The 22,064-nt window shown below is 37.5% G+C and overlaps 2 protein-coding genes across 4 annotated transcripts in view; one reads left to right on the top strand and one right to left on the bottom strand.

The window, feature by feature from the left end:
* Positions 1 to 22,064, bottom strand: part of mib2 (E3 ubiquitin-protein ligase mind bomb 2) — a 170,283-nt gene that overhangs the window by 41,565 nt on the left and 106,654 nt on the right. For all 3 annotated transcript variants that reach the window (XM_017628426.1, XM_017628421.1, XM_017628411.1), the window contains 2 exons: positions 10,042 to 10,209; positions 8,054 to 8,225 (listed from right to left, as the gene is read on the bottom strand). In XM_017628426.1, the coding sequence (XP_017483915.1) occupies positions 8,054 to 8,225; positions 10,042 to 10,209 (340 nt within the window). The remainder of the gene's footprint in view (positions 1 to 8,053; positions 8,226 to 10,041; positions 10,210 to 22,064) is intronic.
* Positions 15,104 to 16,444, top strand: LOC108372691 (uncharacterized). The gene is made up of 2 exons (XM_017628436.1): positions 15,104 to 15,178; positions 15,279 to 16,444. The coding sequence occupies exon 2, from the start codon at positions 15,332 to 15,334 to the stop codon at positions 16,184 to 16,186; it is 855 nt and encodes a 284-aa protein (XP_017483925.1). The 5' UTR covers positions 15,104 to 15,178; positions 15,279 to 15,331; the 3' UTR covers positions 16,187 to 16,444.

The following is a 22,064-nucleotide window of genomic DNA, read 5'->3' on the forward strand; positions in this document are numbered from 1 at the left end:
CGACTCCCTTTCATGTGACTTCTTTAATCTGATGTTGGAGAAGATAATAAGAGCTGCAGAACTGAACCGCTCAGGAACAATTTACTACAAGAGCGTGCAATTGCTGGCTTATGCCGATGACATCGACATCATCGGTAACAAAAACCGCGAAGTCTGTTCTGCCTTTTCCAAGTTGGATAGGGAAGCAAAGCGCATGGGTCTGGTGGTAAACGAGGACAAGACGAAGTATCTCCTGTCATCAAACAAACAGTCAGCACATTCGCGCCTTGGCACCCACGTCACTGTTGACAGTTACAATTTCGAGAAAGTAGAGAATTTCGTTTACTTGGGAACCAGCATTAACACCGATAATAATGTCAGCATTGAAATCCAACGTAGAATCACTCTTGCCAACAAGTGCTACTTTGGACTGAGTAGGCAATTCAGGAGTAAAGTCCTCTCTCGACGTACGAAAACCACGCTCTATAAGTCACTCATCATGCCCGTGCTGGTATATGGCGCAGAAGCATGGACAATGACAACATCCGATGAGGCGGCTCTTGGGGTGTTTGAGAGAAAGATTTTGCGGAAGATTTACGGTCCTTTACGCGTTGGCGACGGCGAGTACCGCAGACGATGGAACGATGAGCTGTATGAGCTTTACAACGATATGGACATAGTGCAGCGAATTAAAATACAGCGGCTCCGCTGGCTTGGTCATGTCGTTCGAATGGACACCGACGCTCCAGCTCTGAAAGTATTCAACTCGGAACCCGCTGGTGGTAGCAGAGGAAGAGGGAGGCCCCCACTGCGATGGAAAGATCAGGTGGAGAAGGACTTGGCTTCACTTGGCGTTTCCAATTGGCGTCAGTTGGCACAGAGGAGAAACGACTGGCGTGTTTTGCTGAACTCGGCCAAAATCGCTTAGGCGGCTACAGCGCCAAAAAAAGGAGAAGAATCATGCATTTCATGATTACGATTACAGTAATCGAGAAATTAGTTTCGCTTCGAGCAAATATTGATTTTTATACACCAACATGGTTCTGCGTTATGAATTCGCGTAGTTTGGAATTGTTGTAATATTCTACACAGACCTGTGGTCGCAGTTAGGTTCGGTTGGTTAGGTTAGGTTATCCTGGCTGCCTCCATCCCGTACAGGAAAAGGGCACACTTAGGGCCGTTTTCACCATCTCTGGTTAACACTAATCCCCAGTTAAACATCGTTACCGACGGTACTTACTCCATTCACTTCACATTGGGTCGGTAACGTCGGTAACAATGTTTAACTGGGGATTAGTATTAACCAGAGATGGTGAAAACAGCCCTTAGGCCTCCATGGGCCCATTGTGATGTCATAGGTGAGACTCCTAGCGTCCCTCCTCTTACCTCAAAAATGGAACCAATTTAAAGCTCTGATGAAGCGCACAAAACCGTAGATACTGGCTGAGTCCAGTTCAGCCAGACACTCAAAAGAATAGCGGAGAAGCGAGCGTCGACGAGCCCTTACCAAAGTGGAACAGTGACATAAGTAATGCTACACGCTTTCGATTTCATCCTCATCGCAGCAGCTACGACGGTAATCGTTTGACTGCAAACCCATCCTGGCAACGTGGGTTGCCATAAGGCAGTGCCTGGTGAGAACTCCAATAACATGCCCATTGGTCGCTCCAAACGAAAGAGAGGGCGAGATCAACGTTTATCTAACCTAGGCCAGATGTGTCTTACTATCCTGCACGTGGGCTCCGCAGACCATCTTGTATTTGCCCGTTCTATGAAGTTATTCTGCAGCCAGAGTTTACAAGAAGATAGCGGAATGCCCTCATTACAAGTGGTACTGATCGCAGACAGTAGGGTTCCTATCCGAGCCAGCTCGTCTGCAACACAGTTGCCCGGTATGTCCCTATGACCTGGCACACATACAACTTGAGTAGAGTAACTCCTTGGCAGCTCATTCAGAGTACGTCTACACTCCATGACAATCTTCGATGTAGATTTGCCACAATTAAGTGTTTTGATAGCTGCCTGGCTATCAGAAAACATAGTTACTGTGGTCGCAGTACTTTCAAAAAAAGTTGATTTTGATTTACATTATTACTTCGACTTTAACTTAATTTTACATACTTTTCGGCGAAAGTTCCGCTAATTTGCTTAACTACTAAACCTCTACAGAATATCAGTAATCGCAATCAATATTTTCTTAATTACGATTACATTAATTGTAATCATAATATATTTAGGATTATAGTTAAAGTGTTCGTAATCGTAATTTTCATAATTACAATTACTGTAAGTGTAATCATACATTTTTTAGGATCATAATTACAGTATTCATAATCATGTATTTCGTGATTAAGATTACAGCAATGTTAGCCCTTAAATTTTTAAGATTACAATCAAAGTAATCGTAATCGTATATAATTTAACATTTACCATTAAGCAACCGTAATTGAAATGTAATGGTAACCAGCTTTGGTCACCGCCAGCAAAAAAAAAATAAATAAAAAATAAACGCGAATTTTAAGATAATTTAAACTTGCACTTAACATATCACATTATAATGAAATTTTGTGATTTTTGCCCCCACTATACATGTGGATATCTCAATTTGATCTCAATACCATATACGTACATATGTATGTATATGGAGGTACATTAGGGGGCAAATTTTTTTTAACTATGCGCGTAAAGCATAGAAAGATTCTACGTGTAACTCCAAGCAAATTTGCGTAAGAAACCATTGGTCTAAAATCAATTTGGAGTTTACTAAATTGCGAAAATAGGTTGCGAAGAAAATGTGAAAATTTTCACCTGTTGTGCCCTCTGATGGAAGTTTTAAGAAAAGGTTAAGAGAACAGAGAAGAGTAATTTTTAGCAAAAAACAAAACCGACTTCAATTCTCATATAAAAAATATATATATANATATATATATATATATATATATATATATATATATATATATATATATATATATATATATATATATATATACAGTGACGGGCGAAACTGTAACAAGGTGTAACACTTTTTACTTCAGCCCTCGCTATCTTTCTAAGCTGTAACGACTTTCATACTTTTGTTATATATTCTTATTAGTACACCTGTACTTCCTCTCTCATAATGATTTGAAGTCAAGCAGTCAAAAATGTAAATTAACTTTTTAACAATTTTCACGAAAAAAAGAACTATTAACACAATGTTCAGTACCCTTTTGCTTTTTTAGTTCCTGGATGCGATTTGGCATACCTTATTTGTATCTCTGTAAAAATTCTGGAGGTATATCTTCCCACATATCCTTAGTTTGCTTTCACAGCTCATGTACTCCGTTGGACGGACTTAGTAAGCTGTGCTTACTCCATCCATGCAACAATTAATCAAAAAAGAGGTGAGCAACTAATTTCTACCTGAGGATGTACACACAGAACTGAAACTACTGGTTGAACGAAAGAATATAATCCGCTGAGAAGTACCTAACTATGAACCAACGACGATTTAACACGGCTATAAACAGTGACAGACAAACAGAAACTATTCAGAACGAAAAATGACACTGAAGATGGCACAACGCCGAAAGTGGTTTGTCTCCAAACCAAATTTGACAAGGGATGACGGAAAATCGTTCCACATTACATCACTGTGCTTTTAGTTGATTTCGCAAATTTTCGATGAGATTCATGTCCGCGAATTGTGGAGGTCATTTCAAATTAGCAAATTTTCGCTTTTGTATCCAGTCTTTGCGAACATGACCAGTGTGTTTTGGGTGATTTTTTAGCAGAAACTCTGATTTTTTCGTCTAAATCTTGCAAATTTTGTTGAAATATCAACAGATACTGTTCCTTAAGCATAATGCGTACTAACGGATCAACAATATTTTTGACATACAACCCCAAACTATTATTGACCGACCACTGTGATTCACAGTTTGCCTTACATGAGGCGCGTGGGCTTAATTTGGGTCTTTCATCCAATACCATGCCCGGCCATCTAATTAAAAGCGATTAATTTAGTCTTATCAGACCAAATAACCCCTTCAATTGCAACTTACAAATGTGTTTTTATTGCATTCTGAAAGGCCTAACATATACCAATAGGCAACGGTCCGGTTTTCGTGCGATACAGCAAAATGCTGCCACAATCGCACATGTATTTTGATCAAATTTTTCTTCTTTTATGATGCCTTTGCGCTCAATTTGGCAATTCTTCGCCTCGATGTCTACTGATTTGCATTAAAGTTCAATACCTTAAGCGCTTCTGTCGGACTGTAATATTTTTTGACAGACTTCCTTTTTCCTTGGGAACACTTTAGGCTATATTTCTTCTCAGTCTTAACATTTTCAAGTAGCAAACTCCACAATTTTTTGCCACTTTTCCTGCGGTCTCGCCTTTCCGCAGTAAATCTATTATTTAAATTTATGGTTCCGGATTAACCATATTATTTACTGGTGATCACTTCTTCAATAAATTACAATACAGAAAAGTCATCTGCCTTCCAACTAAGTAAAAGATAACGGTAAAACTGAGAGTGAGCGAAAAACTGTAACATTTGCCTTAATTTACATTTTTGTCTGCTGTTTTTTATTGTTGTTGTATTGACTTCAAATCGTTATGATAGAGGGAGTGAGGATGTACCAACAAGAATATACAACAAAAGGATGAAAGTCGTTAGAACTTGGAAATATAGCGGTGGCTCATTAGCGCACACAAGGGGTGGGTTTTGGGGTTCAAACCCCCCCTAAAGCTAATAACCTCAAATACAAACTATATCTTAAAGCTAAGAATCCAGCTCTCAAGGAAATTATAAGAAATATTTATTATAATTTCTGTTGCTGAAAAAGCGCTTTGCTTTTGCTGTAAATTTTCATGAGGAAATAAATATACGAGCATTTTTTTCTTGAGAGCTGCAAACTGATTTATGAAAATTTGGTAGAAGAAAATTTCTTTTCCATTTCTCGTCCGTCGTTTTATATGNCCCCCCCCCCCCTAAAATATATTCCTGGGTGCGCCCCTGCCGTGGCTGAAATAAAAAGTGTTACACCATGTTACAGTTTTGCTCGTCACTGTATATATTTCATGATCCAAAGATCGGATGTAAACCAGATTAGTATGGGACCACCTCTGAGACACTACCTTTTCCAATGCAGAATTACCGAAATCGGTTGACGTGGTCCAAAGTTATGCGGTAACATACATAAAAAAAAAATATATTCCGAGGAACTGATAACCTCCTCCTTTTTTGGAAGTCGGTTAAAAATAGATTCCTCTACACTACAGCAAAATGCTAAGAAACCTATTTTCGCAATTTGGCAAACTCCAAATTGATTTTGACCCATGGTTTCTTCGGAAAATTCGCTTAGAATTACACATAGAATTTTTCTGTGCCATAATACGCGCATAGTCGAAAAAATCTCCCATACGCCCTAAGGTACATATCGTTGTTTAAAGTACAAAACCGCGTATCATCATTCTGCAAAACTGCGTAACTGACGTTTGCTGCCAAAAATTTGATTTGCTTACATAAGCTCTTGGCTCAATCCTTATCCCTTCGTCCTGAAATATACTAGTCAGAAATGTGATTGCTTTATAAATCAGAGAACCATTTTGAAATATGAGTGTTTTTACTTTCTAGAAAATAATTTATGCAACCTCACATACGCGGTTTTGCATTTTGTTGATACGCGGTTTTGTACTTTAAACGACGATATGTACATAAAATTGTAATATTTGTATCCTCAACGTCGCGTTTGCATTAGATAATGCTATCAAGACGATAAAGAAATACGTTGATGCAGTTGAGAGCAAATTTAAAAGTCTTTACTAATACAAAAAGAAATTTAAGATTGGCCAACTACATCCAAAGAACATTGCAATTAAGTGAGTAGACTTTTTTAGGATCTCAAAAACGCGAAATGTGGCTATATCTCAAAAACTGCTACTACTGATTCTCTATCATAAGTGTGACTTGAGATAAGAATTTTAAGAAAACTTGTGACACTTGGCAAATTTTGCCCCACATACATATGTAACCATTAACTTCAAAGCTCACTTTATATTTAAAGCAGACCAGGGCGGCGCCTGCCCGGCGGGCATATTCGCATATACATACACGCTCTGCTTTAGTAGGCTGCGAAAGCTTCATTCAACCGGACCGCTTGTTCGCACGCACACAGTGACCTCAAGGGAAGCGAGCTGCCAGCCTAATGCTTTGACCACTCGGCCATTGAGACTCTTTGAGCGGCGCGGGCAAAAGGCATACATAAACACTATCAGTTGATTGTCTGTGTTTGATTTCACCACAAATTTTTGGTGAACTTTTTGTGACTCTCCTTCTGAATATCCCAATCGTCTCAAGTCACAAAAATAGTCACTAATTGCTAATCTCAAATTTAGTGACTTAAGATGCGACTGAATTACTGAATCCCAGGGTAAAACCGATAATAAAATGCTTTACTTTAGACACAATCATAAATTTTAATGCAACCTTTAAATATAAAGTGAGCTTCAAAGTTACAGGTTACTTGGGAAAAGGGCCCTTAGAATTTTTGTCTGTCTGTCTGTATGTTTGTACGTGCATCATTCGAAAACTAATGCATGGAATCTAATGTAGCTTTCACCAAGGTCCAACTAAAAACATAGGAAAAATTAGAAATTAGATAGTAGCCACCTGTTTGAAAATTGCAGTTTTAAAATTGATAAGATAAACTAGATATTGCAATATGGCCAATAATAGCAAGAGGTTTAAGAATGCTAACAGTCGAAAATATCTTTGTGGAAGGTTGCCACCTGTTTGAAAATTTTAATTTAATTTAATCGATAAGATAAATTAAATATTGCAATATGGGTATCAAACTAAAGAGGTTTAGGAAAGCTGACTACAAAAAAAAATTGTGAGGAGGGTTGCTACCTGTTTGACAAATTTTATTCAATTATTAAATTGATAAAATAAATTAAACGTTACAACACAGGTATCAAAGTAAAGGGGTTTAAGAAAGTTTACTGCCGAAAATATTTTTGTAGCTTGTTACCACCTATTTGAAAAATTTTATTCTGGTGATAAGATAAGGTAAATACGGAATAAATACATCTTTGAAGAAAGCGTACGATACGTAGAATCGAGTTATAAGAGTATAAAACAAATTTCCAGGATTAAGTACCTTCGAAAGTATTGAAACTAACACCCTTATTCATAAAAAGTATGTTTCATAAAAAATAAAGTATGTTTCGAAAACTTGTTTGAAAATCTCATTTCATAAAACTCTTCAAATCTATTTTATTTTTTATGAATGAAGCCATAAGAGTTTTGGGAGGGAGTAACAATACAGCGCAGCGAAGCCGGGTAAAATGAAAAAGAAATATTATTTTTTTTGTTCAGAAGGACGAAATGATATTGAAAATGCCCTTTTAATTATTTTTATGTTTTAAAGAAGTGCCGACCACACGAATATTAAAGTGTGTGCGCCAAGCGCGTGAGAAGCGAAAGCATAACTTCGTGCATACACATCGTTAGCGTTGGTGTGAAAATACGCAGGCGAAACAGCACAATGTGAACGTTTTGGCCGGCATTATTTTAAAGCTATTAAAGGAGAAGCACGAAATTCGAGGATGTGGTCGTTGGTAATAAAGTGCTAGTGTTTTGACGACGGTTAAGAAAACTTCGGCGAAGAAAGATGCGTAGCCTAGTTGACGGCGAAAAAAGCTAAGCGTCTTTCTTCGTCGTCAACATGTTAAAGAGTCTTTCTTCGTTGAAGTTTTGTTATGCGTCTTTTTTCGCGGTAAAACTTTGAGCTCGCGCCTTTATTCGTGTCTAGTCACGATATGTATAGAATAATAAATTCAATAATATGTTACTTAATTAAGTTCATGTACTATTAAAAGATTATTGTCTTACATGTACAAACACTGTTCCCCCTTAAATAAATAAATAAATAAAATAAAATAAATATTAAGAGCTCCCAGAATTTTAATTGATTTGTTTTTTTTAATTAGTGCAGATTTTTAGTTATAACCCGTTAATCAACTTATAGGTTGTTAATTAGTCAAATCAATAAAATAATATTAACTGAAACAATTCAAACATACCCTAGCGATGTAGGCGTTGTGTAACGAATGAATGAATGATCCGTTTCGTGCAAATCCGCACCATAACAATAAGCACAGAGATGGTAGTTCGAACACTGGGCGCATTTAAAAACAATGCCAGCTATTCCCGGCTTAGAGCAGCCATCACAAACAACATTCGAATGGCGTACACCTGAAATATGCAATTGAAATCTTTGTTAAAAATTTATAAAAAATTATACAAATTAATCAGTGGTAAAAGCACAGGAATTTAAATATTTTTATTACTGTTGATATCCGCGAATAAAAGTGATACGAAAAAGAGGAAGAAATCAACGTACTATGCAAGAATGATAAATAGAATGCAAAATTGCGCAATCTCGTCGGCGATGACATTTCTTCAGTAAAAGTAAACGAATAGGAGATAAAAGAAACTACCAAACAGTAAATTTTCCTTATTTTCAGTTTTTCGATAGGAAACGTAGTTTATTTGTGTTAAATTGTAAAAATATGTACATATATGATTTATAAAAAGATTTAATACAGAAAATGTTAAAAAATGGTGATTTTTTAAAGTATTAGTGAATTTCAGTGCTTTAAAATTTGTGAGGCGCTGTTTACTTTTACTTAAGAATTAACAAAGTTGGCAAAACCAAAGTAGCAGTTTGCGTAACGCGCCACCTTTGTTCGCTAACATCGTGCATACTACAGGGTGACAAGAAATAACGGGGACAAGCATTTTTGCATATTTTTCTGTTAATTTTGCAAAATTTAAAGAAACGACTTATGTATAATTACAATAGTACTAGGCATTACTAATTTGTGTTTAAACCGACTTTAAAGTGGCCTCCCTTAGCACCAACGCAGAGCTTTAAACGTTTTGTAAAATTTTCGGCCACACGCCGCAGCTCCTCTAGCGAAATAAGATCCTATTCACGGCGCCGTGATTGCTTTAGGGACTCCAAACTTTTGTGTGGTTTAGCACAAGCCCTGGCCTCCAAAAGTTACCAAATTCTGTAATCCATGGGATTAAGATCTGGTGAGTACGGTGGGCACTCTGCAGTTGTGATAACGTTCGGAAAATTTTCTTTGCACCAGTCTTGAATTTCTGATGCCCTGTGAGCAAGTCCTGTTGGAATGTCCATTCCTGTTCGCCAAAATGCTCTTGGGCTCAAAGAAGTACCACAGCCTCCAAAATGTTGCAACGGTAAACTTCCCTATTGATTTTAACCCCCTGATCCACGAAAATCAGAGGTGTTTTGCGGGATGAACAAATTCCAGCCCAAACCATCACAGATTTGGGATTTTGGCGGTGCTCGATGATGTGTGATGAACCAGGAGCGTGTGTCGACCAGATCCTATCATTTTGACGATTGTGCAAAAAGAATTTTTTCCCAGTGAGCGTTTGCGGCAACTGCGCTCTTGGAATTTTGTACGGCTTAATGCGAAGCTCCTTCTTCGCAATTTGACGAACAGTTTCACGACCAATACCAGTTTCGCGGGGAATCTTTCTCATTGAAAGCCTTGAATTTCGCTGAACTCGCTTTTTAATTATCTGGCGTTTCCTTGGTGTATTGGCAGTTCGTTTTCTTTCACGTCCCAGACGATCACCTTCATGGTCAAGTTCATTGAACCGCTGAATTGGAAACAGTTTGGCGAGGAACGTCGAGCAACCGAACAATTTCACATTGTCATATTTCTTGGCGATGCAATTCCAAAATAGCACTTCTTTTGTTCAACATTTCAAAACTTTTAATTAGGGAACGAGATGAACACTGATAACTAAATGACTGATAACTAGATTAAGTAGAGAATCCAACGAGATTTAAATGTTACAGTTATGTTGGTGCATGCACGAGTACGACCTCGTTGACATTTGTCGCCGTTATTTCTTGTATGTATGTACATATATTTTTTAGTTATACATACATATACATATGTAAAAAATGTAATAAAAATTTTACACATGAAAATTATCTTGTTGCTTAATTGCCGCCGCGACTACTTACCAACTTGTGCGTTATCAACAATAATTAAATCGTATTGATTTTGGTAGCCAACACGATAATTTGTTCTATGTCCAGAATCCCAATTAATTACAACCGTATTTTCAGGTGAGTGTGTCGATCCAGAGCGTCCAATCTCACAAACAGTACCAACATGACCTTCTCCGTCATCTATTGGAAGAGAATAGAGTTGTTCTTTGAATTATTTCAAAATTTCATTTCGAAATGGGTGGAGATATGTGCCAATGATTCGAGAGAATGTCTACTTTGTATATAGACAAATGCATGTGTTTCTACATAGTATATACTCATGTATTCACCTTCATATGTATACACATACGTAGTGCGTACTATTGGCACGTTGATACTTATGCATAAGATACTTAAATTGTATAGTTCGACATACACAAATACAAAGGCAATATTAATTACACGCGATGCTATTTATAAAAATCGGGCTTCCAGCAGATGTTTTGCATCTACATACATACATTGTACGATGAGAATACATCCTAAAACTCCAGCGCAGTTGCGAGAATTTTTCATGCGGATGTCCGCTAACCGTGGTGCGTAAGTACAGTGTTGAAAATAAAATTAGAACATCTTTCCATATTCAAAAATTCACAACTATTACAAGAGATGATTTTATATCAAATCTCCGAGTGAGAAGAGATGGGGGGCTAACACGCGGAGGATGATGGCCCTTATCTCGACAGTTCGTCTTTTGTCACCAAAATTGGCCTTCAAAAAGTTTTCGTTGAACCAAACTATAACTTAACATCCCTTGCGTCACATTCACCGTCAGTTGTCAAAAAAGTTGTATCGGTGTATTTGTATGAAGTAAGTTCAATGCACAAAGCTGGCGGAGGCGGTGACGCACAAATTAACTCAACTTTTAACTTTGCTTATGTGTTTGCGTGAAGTTACAACTAATGTGTTTTGTTTTCATATTTAAAATAGTTATGATGGAAGAAAAGATAATAGAAGTGCAAAGTACAAACAAATTTTTGCAAAGAGTAGCAGTGAGTTTTTGATTTTACGGACGCAAATTTAAAACGGATAGTTTGTGACTTAACGCATAAGCACCGTTGAAACTGACGGTGACGCAATGGACGTTATGTACTTTCACTTTAAATGAAGGGTTCGCTCAAATAATTCTAATACTTAAAAGTAGATATCACAGCAACGACCACAATTTCAAGTTTAACAGCAAGAGTTTGCACGGTATATTGAGGTACGCAAGTTCGAATCTCACTGAGTAAATAACGACTGTTTTGTTTTTTATTTTTTTGTTAATTAATTTCTCAGACCTATCGAAAAGTGATGTACGGTTTATGCCGAATTTAAACTAGGCCTTTAAATGACAAACAATTTATGCCATTTAAGAAAATGCCATGTGGAAATGAACTTCATTATCAGAAGATATGTCAGCAGAGTAGAAATGTTTTTGAGTAGCTGCAGTTTATTCCAAGTTTTATTAAATCTACCGGGTGTTATTTTACTAAAAAAAAAAACCACGACAATCTTTGTAAGCGGTTCTGCTGTCCGTGTAAATCGAAATTGCATAAACTTTCATTTATCTGCGATATTGTGAATTTAAAACCTTTGCTAAATTTCCGTGTATTGTTTGGTCTGTCTAATATTTATGCCAAAAATATCCGCAAACCCCTCCAGTACAGAGTAAGTCTCTCATTACTGATGTTTCAAGCACTGCTTTCAAAGCTGAGCATAATTGAACAGCTAACGTTACGATTAAGAGAATCGGAAGAGCGAGTAATAGAGCGGTTCAGCGAGTTGTCAGCAGAAATTATAAACTTGAAATCGGCGGTTAAGCATATCGAGGAGCGTGTGAAAAAAACGGAATCGGAATGTGGTAATGTGGTAATGTTGAGAAACTGCGCAACGAGGTATATGCCCTGACCGAACAAGTAAATGCCTATAAGAAGAACCTAATATCATCGGATGTTATTGTTAGTGGATTGCCCGAAGGAAAAGATAAGAACATTCTTAATGGTTTCGCCCAGCTGTGTCAAACGCTTCAAGTGAAACTAGCGCAGCGCGTTCTGCCTTCCGCTTACGACCAAATGGTAAAAACGAAGCTCCCGTTATCGTCAAATTGAGCTCGGCTGCAGATCGCTCTCAACTACTGAGAGCTGTAGCGAGATACTGCAAAGATAAGAGACGGTCGCTTGCTCTTAGCGATGTTGGCCTCAGTATCGAAGGGAAGCTATTTATCCACGAATGTCTTACAAAAAGAAATCGAGAGCTAATGCACTTTGCTACCCAGCTAAAGAAGCAAAAAATTCTAACGTCGACGTTCTCTATTCGTGGGCAAGTGTTCGTCAGAGGTCGTCCGCAAACTGAAGCTGTAGTAGTATCCGACAAAGCGACTATAGAGAGAATTGCAGCTGCCAATAAGTAAACAAACATTTGTTAATACTTTGCGTTGTATCCACTCCGTTATGCCTGAGCTAATATTCTCTTATATGTCACTTATATTTATTTCCGTATTTCCTTGCAATGGAATCTTTTTTATTTTGATATCATTTATATTTATTTCCGCATTCCCTTGCTTTATTTAAATCCCACCGCCTTTTCTTCTAACTGCCAGTTTAAATACACCTTGCATTACCCTCTCAACCATGAACTGCCACTGTGTAACGAAACAGCGAAACAAGATGACAAAGAACATGCAAGAGGAATGCTTAAACTAATCTCCAATCGCTACAAGGGGTGCAATGTTTGTCACTTGAATGCGCGAAGTTTGAATGATGAGAAAATTGACTATTTAAATTTTGTTTTTGATACTTGAACATCGATCTAATATGTATCACAGAGACATGGTTTAAAGACCATATTGATGATAAAGCAGTTTCTCTGTGCGACTAGGACAACGAAGACTCGAGGTGGTGACATTGCTCTATATTTTAAAAATAATTTTAAATGGAAAGAGATTTGCAGATCAGATCATTCACAGGTAGTCGAGTACATTTTTGCTGAATTTTAAGATAATAACACCAAGTGTCTTGTTGCATGCATTTACAACCCTAGCAAAAGAAATGACATCTCAGTGATATTCGATAAATTGGCGAATATCGCCATCTTCTATGAGCATATTGTTGTATGTGGTGACTTAAATATAGACCTTCTGTGTAATGATTTTTCTTCCAGGAGTTTGATAGATAGCTTTCAATCGTTAGGAATTTCAATCGAAATAAATATGCTACCCGCTTTGCACCCCACAACAAACCAAGTCTTTTGGATGTGTTCGGCGTCAGTGACAGAGATCACGTCAATCACTTTGATCAGCTTCCCATGGCTGGAGTCTCTGATCATGAGTTGATATTCCTATCCTACAACATTCAGTTCAATACGCAAAATCAAGCAAAGGAGTTGTTTTTTAGAGATTTTAAGCGTATTAACCATGATCTCTTAAACAAGGAGGCTGCTGGGCTTAACTGGAATATGTGTTGGTCATTCGCAACAGTTGATGAAAAGCTGCAACATTTCAATGCACTAGTACGTAGAGTGAAAGTGCGTAGTAATAAGAAACCATGGTTTACTTCGGACGTGTTGTCTTAAATTAGGGAGCGTAGTAAAGCATATAAGAAATGGAAAAATTATAGGAGTATAGGGAAAAATATCGTGTTGCAAGAAATAAAGTGACTTCAAGCGCCAGAGAAGCCAAAAAGGCCTTCAAAAGTCCTTTGGAAGAACCTTAAATCCCTGGGTGTCTCAGGGGAGGATAAGTGTGTGTGTAATCTGGACCCAGAAATATTAAACGCGAACTTTCTAGCAACTAACTGCCCAGTGGTATCACCCGAAATACCTGCTAATGTTTCTCTACGGGAGCATGCTGATGATGATGAGTTTGAATTTGTATCTGCAACAGAGGCGGACTTGATACAGTGTGTATATGCTGTAAAGTCGTATGCTATAGGTACTGATGGTATTTGTCTTAAATTCCTTAAAATTATCCTACCATTTGTAAACCATCACTTAGGCATATAATCAACTTCTCACTCGCCCCATCTACATTTCCATATCTTTGGAAGATGGCAAATATAGTACCTGTGCCAAAAATAAACTGTCCTACCACTCCCCAGCACTTCAGACCAAAAAGCATTTTACCGGCCCTATCAGAAGTTTTTGAGAAATTTTTAGCGCGACAAATTACCTGCCACTTGGACAAAAATAATCTTCTGAGTAATTTCCAGTCGGGTTTCAGAAGTCAGCATAGTTGCTCTACAGCCATGCTTAAAATTTTTGAGGACGTTCGCCCTGCCTATGATAAAAATTATCTAACAGTGTTAGTGTTGCTCGATTTCTCTAAAGCTTTTGATAGTATTGATCACAACATATTCTTGCAAAAATTGCGTTATCATTATAAATTTGGGGCTTTTTCTTTTCAATTAATAAAAAGCTACTTATCGAACCGGCTGCAACAAGTCAAATGTGGTGAGAACTACTCAAGACTAAAACTGATAACTTCAGGGGTGCCGCAAGGCTCTATTTTAGGTCTCATGCTATTTTGCATGTTTATTAATGATATTGTTGAGTGTTGCCAAAATTCATCCATTCATCTCTATGCTGATGACACGCAGATCTACTTGTCAAGGCCCATTGGCCTTGTTGAAGATTTGATAGCAAGGCTTAATGAAGATCTCACTCGTATTACTAGCTGGTTCTGTTCTAACAATTTGAAATTAAATGCGCTAAAAACGAATGCGATTGCTATTTCTCATTCAAAATATCACCTTAACTCTATGTCACCGATATTGCTTGACGGAATAAATATTAAATTTGAAGAGGTTTGAAGAGGAATTTTTGCTCATCTCAGACAAGAGCTTCATTTGCAAAGGCTGTGCTGAAGCTCGTCGTGATTCCCTCCGTTCGCCTCCTCCGCCCGTTGTCGTGGATGAAAATTCAAAAACTTCTAATATCACCAAATCTATCTCTTCGAACTCTTCTAACTCTGTGAAATCAAAGCCCGCTGGCTCTTTAAAGCTAAATGGTAATTCAAATGATAATACCAATACCAATAAGCAACAAGTTACATTGGGATCTCTATACAATGTGGTTGTCGCTCTTCGAAATGAGAATGCCCGCGTGAATAATCTGATCAGTGCTTTACGGGAAGATAATAATAATTTATTGTTAAAAACAGAAAACATTCGCTCAGATCTTCTTTCCATGCAGNAATGCCCGCGTGAATAATCTGATCAGTGCTTTACGGGAAGATAACAATAATTTATTGTTAAAAACTGAAAACATTCACTCAGATCTTCTTTCCATGCAGCGCAATCTGCTTGAGAAAGATGATACGATTGCCTTACTCATGGCAGAGGTTAAAGACCTTCGCTCCTCTATTGGTGTTGCTGTTGAGAAGTTTGGCAGTGATAACACAGCTTGGTCATCCGCTGATACACACAGGCACGCTGACTTTTCGACGCCAAAAGCTGGAGTCTCCATTACCACTCTCTCACCTGCTACTGCAGTTTCCACTGATGCTCTCTCTGTTGATGCTCGCTCACCTGCTTCTTCGGCTGTCGCTGCTAATTCTCTATCTGCTGATAATGCTTGGTCATCTGCTGATACAAATTCGCACACTGAGATGTCGGCACAAAAAAATGTTGTTGCCTGCACTGACCCTAAAGTGAACACTGCTGCTTGCTGTATGCGCTCTACACACACACATGCTAAGTTTTCGGCCCCAGCTGCTGACGTCTCCAATGATGCTCTCCCACCTGCTTCTATTGCGCCTACTGCTGAGGTTAATAATGCACAGTGGTCGACGGCTACGAAGAAAAGGAACAAAAAACAAGTGCGTGTTTTCGGTACAAATGCATGTAATGATTTGGACGTTGCGGTCCGGCATAAATGGTTGCATTTAGGTTCTTTCTCGCCTTCCGTATCTGAGGATAACATTAAAGATTATGTTTTTAAGCAAACTGGTTTAGATAAAAATTTGTTATCCTGCTTCAAACTGGTTAAGAAAAATGTCCCAGTATCAACTATTAAGAGAGTTAATTTTAAGTGGGGAGTTCCGGAATCCTCGTACGCGAAGTTGCTGAGCTTGGAAATTTGGCCTACAATGTCTCGGTCAAGCNTACAAATGTCTCGGTCAAGCCTTTTCAGTTTTTTCTAAAGGATCAACAACAGCCACCTCGGACATAGTAACGACCTTGGACCCTCCTAGCCGTGGTCTCAAGGTGTACTTTCAAAACTTATCCGGCATGCGAACCAAGGCTGATATTGTGCATTCTTTTAGTGCGCAAATGGATTACGACATCTTTGCTTTGTTGAGACGTGGTTGAAAGCAAGTTTTTTCGACAGTGAGTTCTTCGACTCGAATCTTTTTAATGTATTTTGGAAAGACAGAGATGCTGCAAAAACGGGTTGCCTTCGGGGTGGTGGGGTTGTAATTGCTGTCAAGCGTCAAATCCGTGCATTCCTGTTTCCACTCAATAATGATGACTCTCTGCTCGGTCAAATTTGTGTTGGTATAAGTTGTCACTCCGCGCAAGATTCCATTTACCTACTCGCTTCGTATATACCGCCTGATAGTTCATTTGAGTTGTACAAAGCTCATGCTGACAACGTGGCATCTCTAGTTTTAAATAACCTAAATGATAATCATTTATGTGTGCTAGGTGATTTCAACTTATGCAAGATAAATTGGTCTGCTAGTATTTCTAATTATAGTCTTACACCAACTAACGTGTCTGCAAATCATGAATTATATTTTATTGATAATATTCTTAGTCTTAATTTATGTCAAGTTAATAATTTCGTTAATTCTCTGAATAGAATTTTGGATCTCATATTTGTAAGTGATAACCTAAGCTACAAAGTTAGTGAATGTTTGAATCCAGTAACTCCTAAAGATAAGCATCATTTACCTTTAGTTGTCAAACTCGATTTTTACTGTTTTTCTTCAGTACCTTCTGATGACATATTACCTTTTAATTATGCATTATGCGATTTTTCTAGCTTTAATGAATTACTACTCGATATTAATTGGGATAATTTATTTGCAGATCTTGATACATTTAGCAGTTTCACTACTTTTAAATCCATTTTGTGTAAACTCTGCTTGGATAATATTCCGATTAGAAAGAAAAAACCCTATAGATTACCCTGGTATTCTAAGGATTTAAAAAAGCTTAAAAATCTTAAAAACAATTATTTTAAGAAGTTTAAATCTACGAAGAACCATTCGTTTTTTGTTAAATATAAACGAGCTTTAAAAAATTTCAACTACTTAAATAAATTTCTTTATAATAACTACATTTCTAGCATGGAGTTGAACATTAAATCGAATCCTAAGACTTTCTGGAATTACAATCCAAAACGAGCTGCGCTAGTGTTCCCACCGGCGTATTTTTGGATAATAATTATGCCCAAACCTCAAGTGAAGCGGCAAATTTATTTGCTGAGTTTTTTAAATACAATTTTGTTGATGAAGACCATGATCAGCCATGCGACTTTTCCTCTAATCTAGACTACTCTTTGGACCTCGAGGCTCTATGCCTTTCATCTGAGGATATTAGTAACGCTTTGGTTAAATTGAAATCTTCCTCCCAAACTGATGTCGATGGTCTTTCAGCAGTTCTAATAAAAAATTGTCCTGCTTTGGATATTATAGGCCCATTTCTAAGCTCTCGACTATCTCAAAAATATGAACACGCAATCAATGCAAAGTTGAGCTTTGCGGTTAAATCTTTAATTTGCCCGAATCAGGGTTTGTCGCCGATAGATCTACAGTATCGAATCTAGCTGTTTTCAGTGAATACTGCATTGAGTCTTTCTCGGCTGGTTTTCAGGTCGACTGCATTTACACCGACTTTTCGAAGGCTTTCGATAAAGTCTCTCACAGAGTCTTAATTAAAAAACTTGGTTGTCTTGGTGTTCACTCTGCTTTTCTGGAATGGATAAACTCTTACTTATGCAATAGACGTTGTGTTGTTACATTTGATGGTATTTCATCTACCCCCTTTGTTGCCTCCTCTGGAGTCCCACAAGGAAGTGTCTTGGGACCACTCCTATTTGTACTTTTTATTAATGATATCACAAGCTGCTTTTCATTTGCCAAATGTTTGCTTTATGCTGATGATTTAAAGATTTTCTCAGCGATTAAGACCCCAGAAGATGCCATTATGCTTCAAACTGATATTGATAGGCTTTACTTGTGGTGCCAGAAGTCACGGCTCTCACTGAACCTGTCTAAGTGCTTTCAAATGACTTACTCGAAAATATCCAACATTATACCTGCTACGTACAATATATCGACTTGTGACCTTCAGTGTGTTAGTGAGATTAAGGACCTTGGCGTCATTTTTGATAATAAATTCTCTTTTAATAACCTCATAAATTATATCACTTCCGAATCCTTCTCCATGTTGGGTTTCGTAAGACGGAATGCCTCTAAGTTCTCTGATCCCTATACAATCAAGTTACTCTATGTATCGTTTGTTAGGTCACACTTAGAATATGCTGCTTTTGTTTGGAGACCAAGTAGCCAGCAAGGTATCAATAGAATAGAACGTGTACAAAAAATTGTTCTTAAGTTTGCACTTCGGTATTTGAACTTTGTGGATTCCATACCATCCTATTCTGCTCGTCTCATGCTTATAAGTCTCAAGTCCTTAGAAATTCGTAGGTCTATACTGTGCCTGTCCTTTACTCGAAATATCATAACTGCAGTCATTGATTGTCCTTACTTGTTGGAAAGGATTCGATTTAATGTTCCCCAGCGATCTCTTCGGAACTTCTACCCTTTTTATGTGGATAACTATAAAACTAAGTACGCCAGTAATGCCCCCATTACTCGCGCTTTACGTGAATTGAATTCCCTTAATAGTAATGCTGATCTGGATTTTTCACTTTCAAGGATTGCTTTTTTGAATCTTTTGAACTCTATATTATAGTTTTTTAATGAAATATATTTTTAATGTATATTAATAGTCTGTACTAAGTTACTTTTGTAAATAGTCTGTAAGGATTGAAATTCATAGACTTAAATAAATAAATAATTGTTCCGCATGTATCGTATGCAGAGTTGGTGTATTGCAGTCTTGATAATAACTCAAAAGCATAAATTGCAAATCGCTTTAAATAACACAGCGCGTTTCGTGTTTGAGAAAAGAAAATTTGACCATATATCTCATTATTCCAAACAGATTCTGGGTCACGGTTTAAACTCGTATTTCAACATCCGGGCTCTTGTATTCTTGCATAAATTAATATACACACAAAAACCTGTACATGTACCTGTACAAAAACATTAAACTAGGCCAGTGTATCCGAACATTGAATCTGATTGTTCCCGCATATTCATACTTGGACTCACAGCGTATGTTCTTTGTTAGCGCCATAAAACTATGGAACACAATACCGAGTGAAATAAAGTTAATAAAACAAGCAAGGTGTTTTAAAACTGCAGTTTCTAACTACTTCTGACCTATAATCTCCCCTCCCCCCTCCTCACAATCTTTCTCTCTTTCTCACTCTTAGTAATTAGCCCTAGTCTATAAATATAATAGTTGAAATTTTAAGTTGCGTTTGTATGTATACCAAATTTGTTATTTTAAATTACAAGTTGTACTACCACAAGACTTATTTAGTCTTACTATGTGCAAAAACAAAACAAATAAATTGAAATTGAAATTGAAATTAATGACTACTTTTTTAACGTAATGACACGATTATTTTTTTAATGCCTCACTTTTGTCATTTAATGCATAGTAGAAATGCAGCATTATGGAGAATTTCATTCGCATTCATCTGTCGTATTTCGTATTACGACTGTTCAATTGTTTCGTGAGATATACGTGATTAAGTGGAACCACTCTTTTTTTAAGCTGAATAACTGTAAGTTGCATATATCTCGAAAACGTATCCATAGAAAACAAATTAACTCGATTTTCACCGAGCAATTCTACATAGGAATTGGATAGTGGCATCCATTGAACATTTTTGCAGTTAACCAGTGTAATCTTTATTTCAAAATTTCTTTGTACAGTTAGGCCCTGAGCACATTTGTCGTCCCGTCCTTCTTCACACTGGTCGTCACGATCGCTCAACACATTGAGTTTTCTGTTGTCATACAAAATAAATAAAATTTTTGAGTGCGATGTCATCATCATTTTCCAGCGACGCCGCCGAATGAGAAGGCGCAGAAGATACTGGGTGCATTCCTACATAAAAAATAATGACCCAAAACGCCTCTACATTGCCGCGCTAGAACTTTCAGAAGATGATTGCAAGTTCCAGTCATTCTACAGAATCTACATCTACCCACTAGAACTTGAAGGGAGAGCTCCCAATGTGAGGAATAACAGAGAACTCCCTTTGACCTGATTTCGGAAGAATACGAGAGATTTGTCGGTTTTGACCTCGTTTGTAACTCGTTTAGGAGTCAAATAGGAGATCTCCTAAGTGAATAACAAAGGTATGATTTCGGAGCAATAAGTAATATTTGTCGATTTTGTACTCCTTTATTACTCGCTTAGGACCCAAAAAGGAGATCTCCCAAGTGAGCAATAAAAGAATACTCCCTGAGGCAGGATTTCGGAGCAATAACTAAGATTTGTTGGTTTTGTACTCCGTTATTACTCTTTTAGGAGCAAAAAGCGATGTCTCCTAAGCGAGCAATCCAGGAGTCTCCATTTTTATCGATATGGGAGCTATACGCACCTCGTTCAAAACAATTTTGTGTTTTTGGAAAATATATCATGAAGAAACCGTGACAGATATGTAACTTATACGTACATATGTATGTACATACCATGATACAAATATTTAAAGGTAGTTTCACTTCTTCTTCTTAGCCGCCATTGCTCCCATTTGACGTAACCTGTGCCTTTGGCATTTTCTTTGAAATCGAGCTACCATATTCTTTGACAAAAGTAAAAAAGTGATTAGATCACTTAAAAAAACATATATATACTAGCAAATCCGGCGAACTTCGTCCCACCCAAAGTAAATTTTTTGTATTGAAACATTTTGGTCCAACATTTTCACCAACAGTTGACCTTCATGGTTTTCAGTGACGCATTTATCTTCCAATATTACGGTTTGGTGGTTGTCAGAAGGCATATTTATTTCCGTCTTAAATAACCTAGCAAAACTGTACATGCATTCAAAGATACGTAATAGTTTCAGCGCATTTGAAAGGCGCCACGCCCCTTATGAAATAGCCCCAATTTTCTCTAAGAGCATGGGATTTATTTCATATATCTCCACGCCATTTTCGAGTAATCTACCATGGGAGGTGCCACGCCCCTTTTTCCAATAGCCCCAATTTTTCTTCATGACCACGCGACTGATTTTCTATATCTTGTACATACCAAGTTCCAGTACTCTTCCATGAGCACATCCAGAGATATGCAGTATGAAAAATTCGATGTGTATGGGAAGTGCCACGCTTCCTTTTCCCATAACCACAATTTATCTCCATGAGTATGCGATTGCTTTCATGTATCTCCATACCATGTTCGAGACCTCTTCCATGAACATTTTCCGGGAATAGCAGCATGAAAAATTCGGTTTGTATGTGAGGTGCCACGCACCTTTTACCAATAACCGCAATTTTTCTCCATGAGTATGCAATTGTCTTTATATATCTCCATACCATATTCGACTAGTCTACCATGAACCCTTCCAGAGATATGCAATATGAAAAATTCGGTTTGTATGGGAGGTGCCACGCCCCCTACACCTAGCGGTATGAAATATACTTTACATCCGATTCTCATTCCTACCATATACAGGGTGTCCCAGAAGTAACGAACAAACTTTAGGGGAAGGTAGGTGGGGGGTGAGCTCCCTGATAAACAAAAAATTTTCAGGTAAAAGTGTCACCGTTTTTGAAATATTTACATTTTTTCGAATTTAAAAAAAATCGTGCCTTTTCATGTGTTTTCTTTAACTGCAACTACAAACCGGGCAATACTTAGTAAATTTTTTATGTAAAATACTTCCAGATAGTTGCCTCTCCATACTCAAATGCAATGTAGTTAAAA

The sequence above is a fragment of the Rhagoletis zephyria genome, unplaced genomic scaffold (assembly GCF_001687245.7).
Source record: "Rhagoletis zephyria isolate East Lansing unplaced genomic scaffold, Rhagoletis_zephyria_1.1 Rzeph_scaffold_00075, whole genome shotgun sequence".
In the NCBI taxonomy this organism is placed as follows: Eukaryota; Metazoa; Arthropoda; class Insecta; order Diptera; family Tephritidae; genus Rhagoletis; species Rhagoletis zephyria.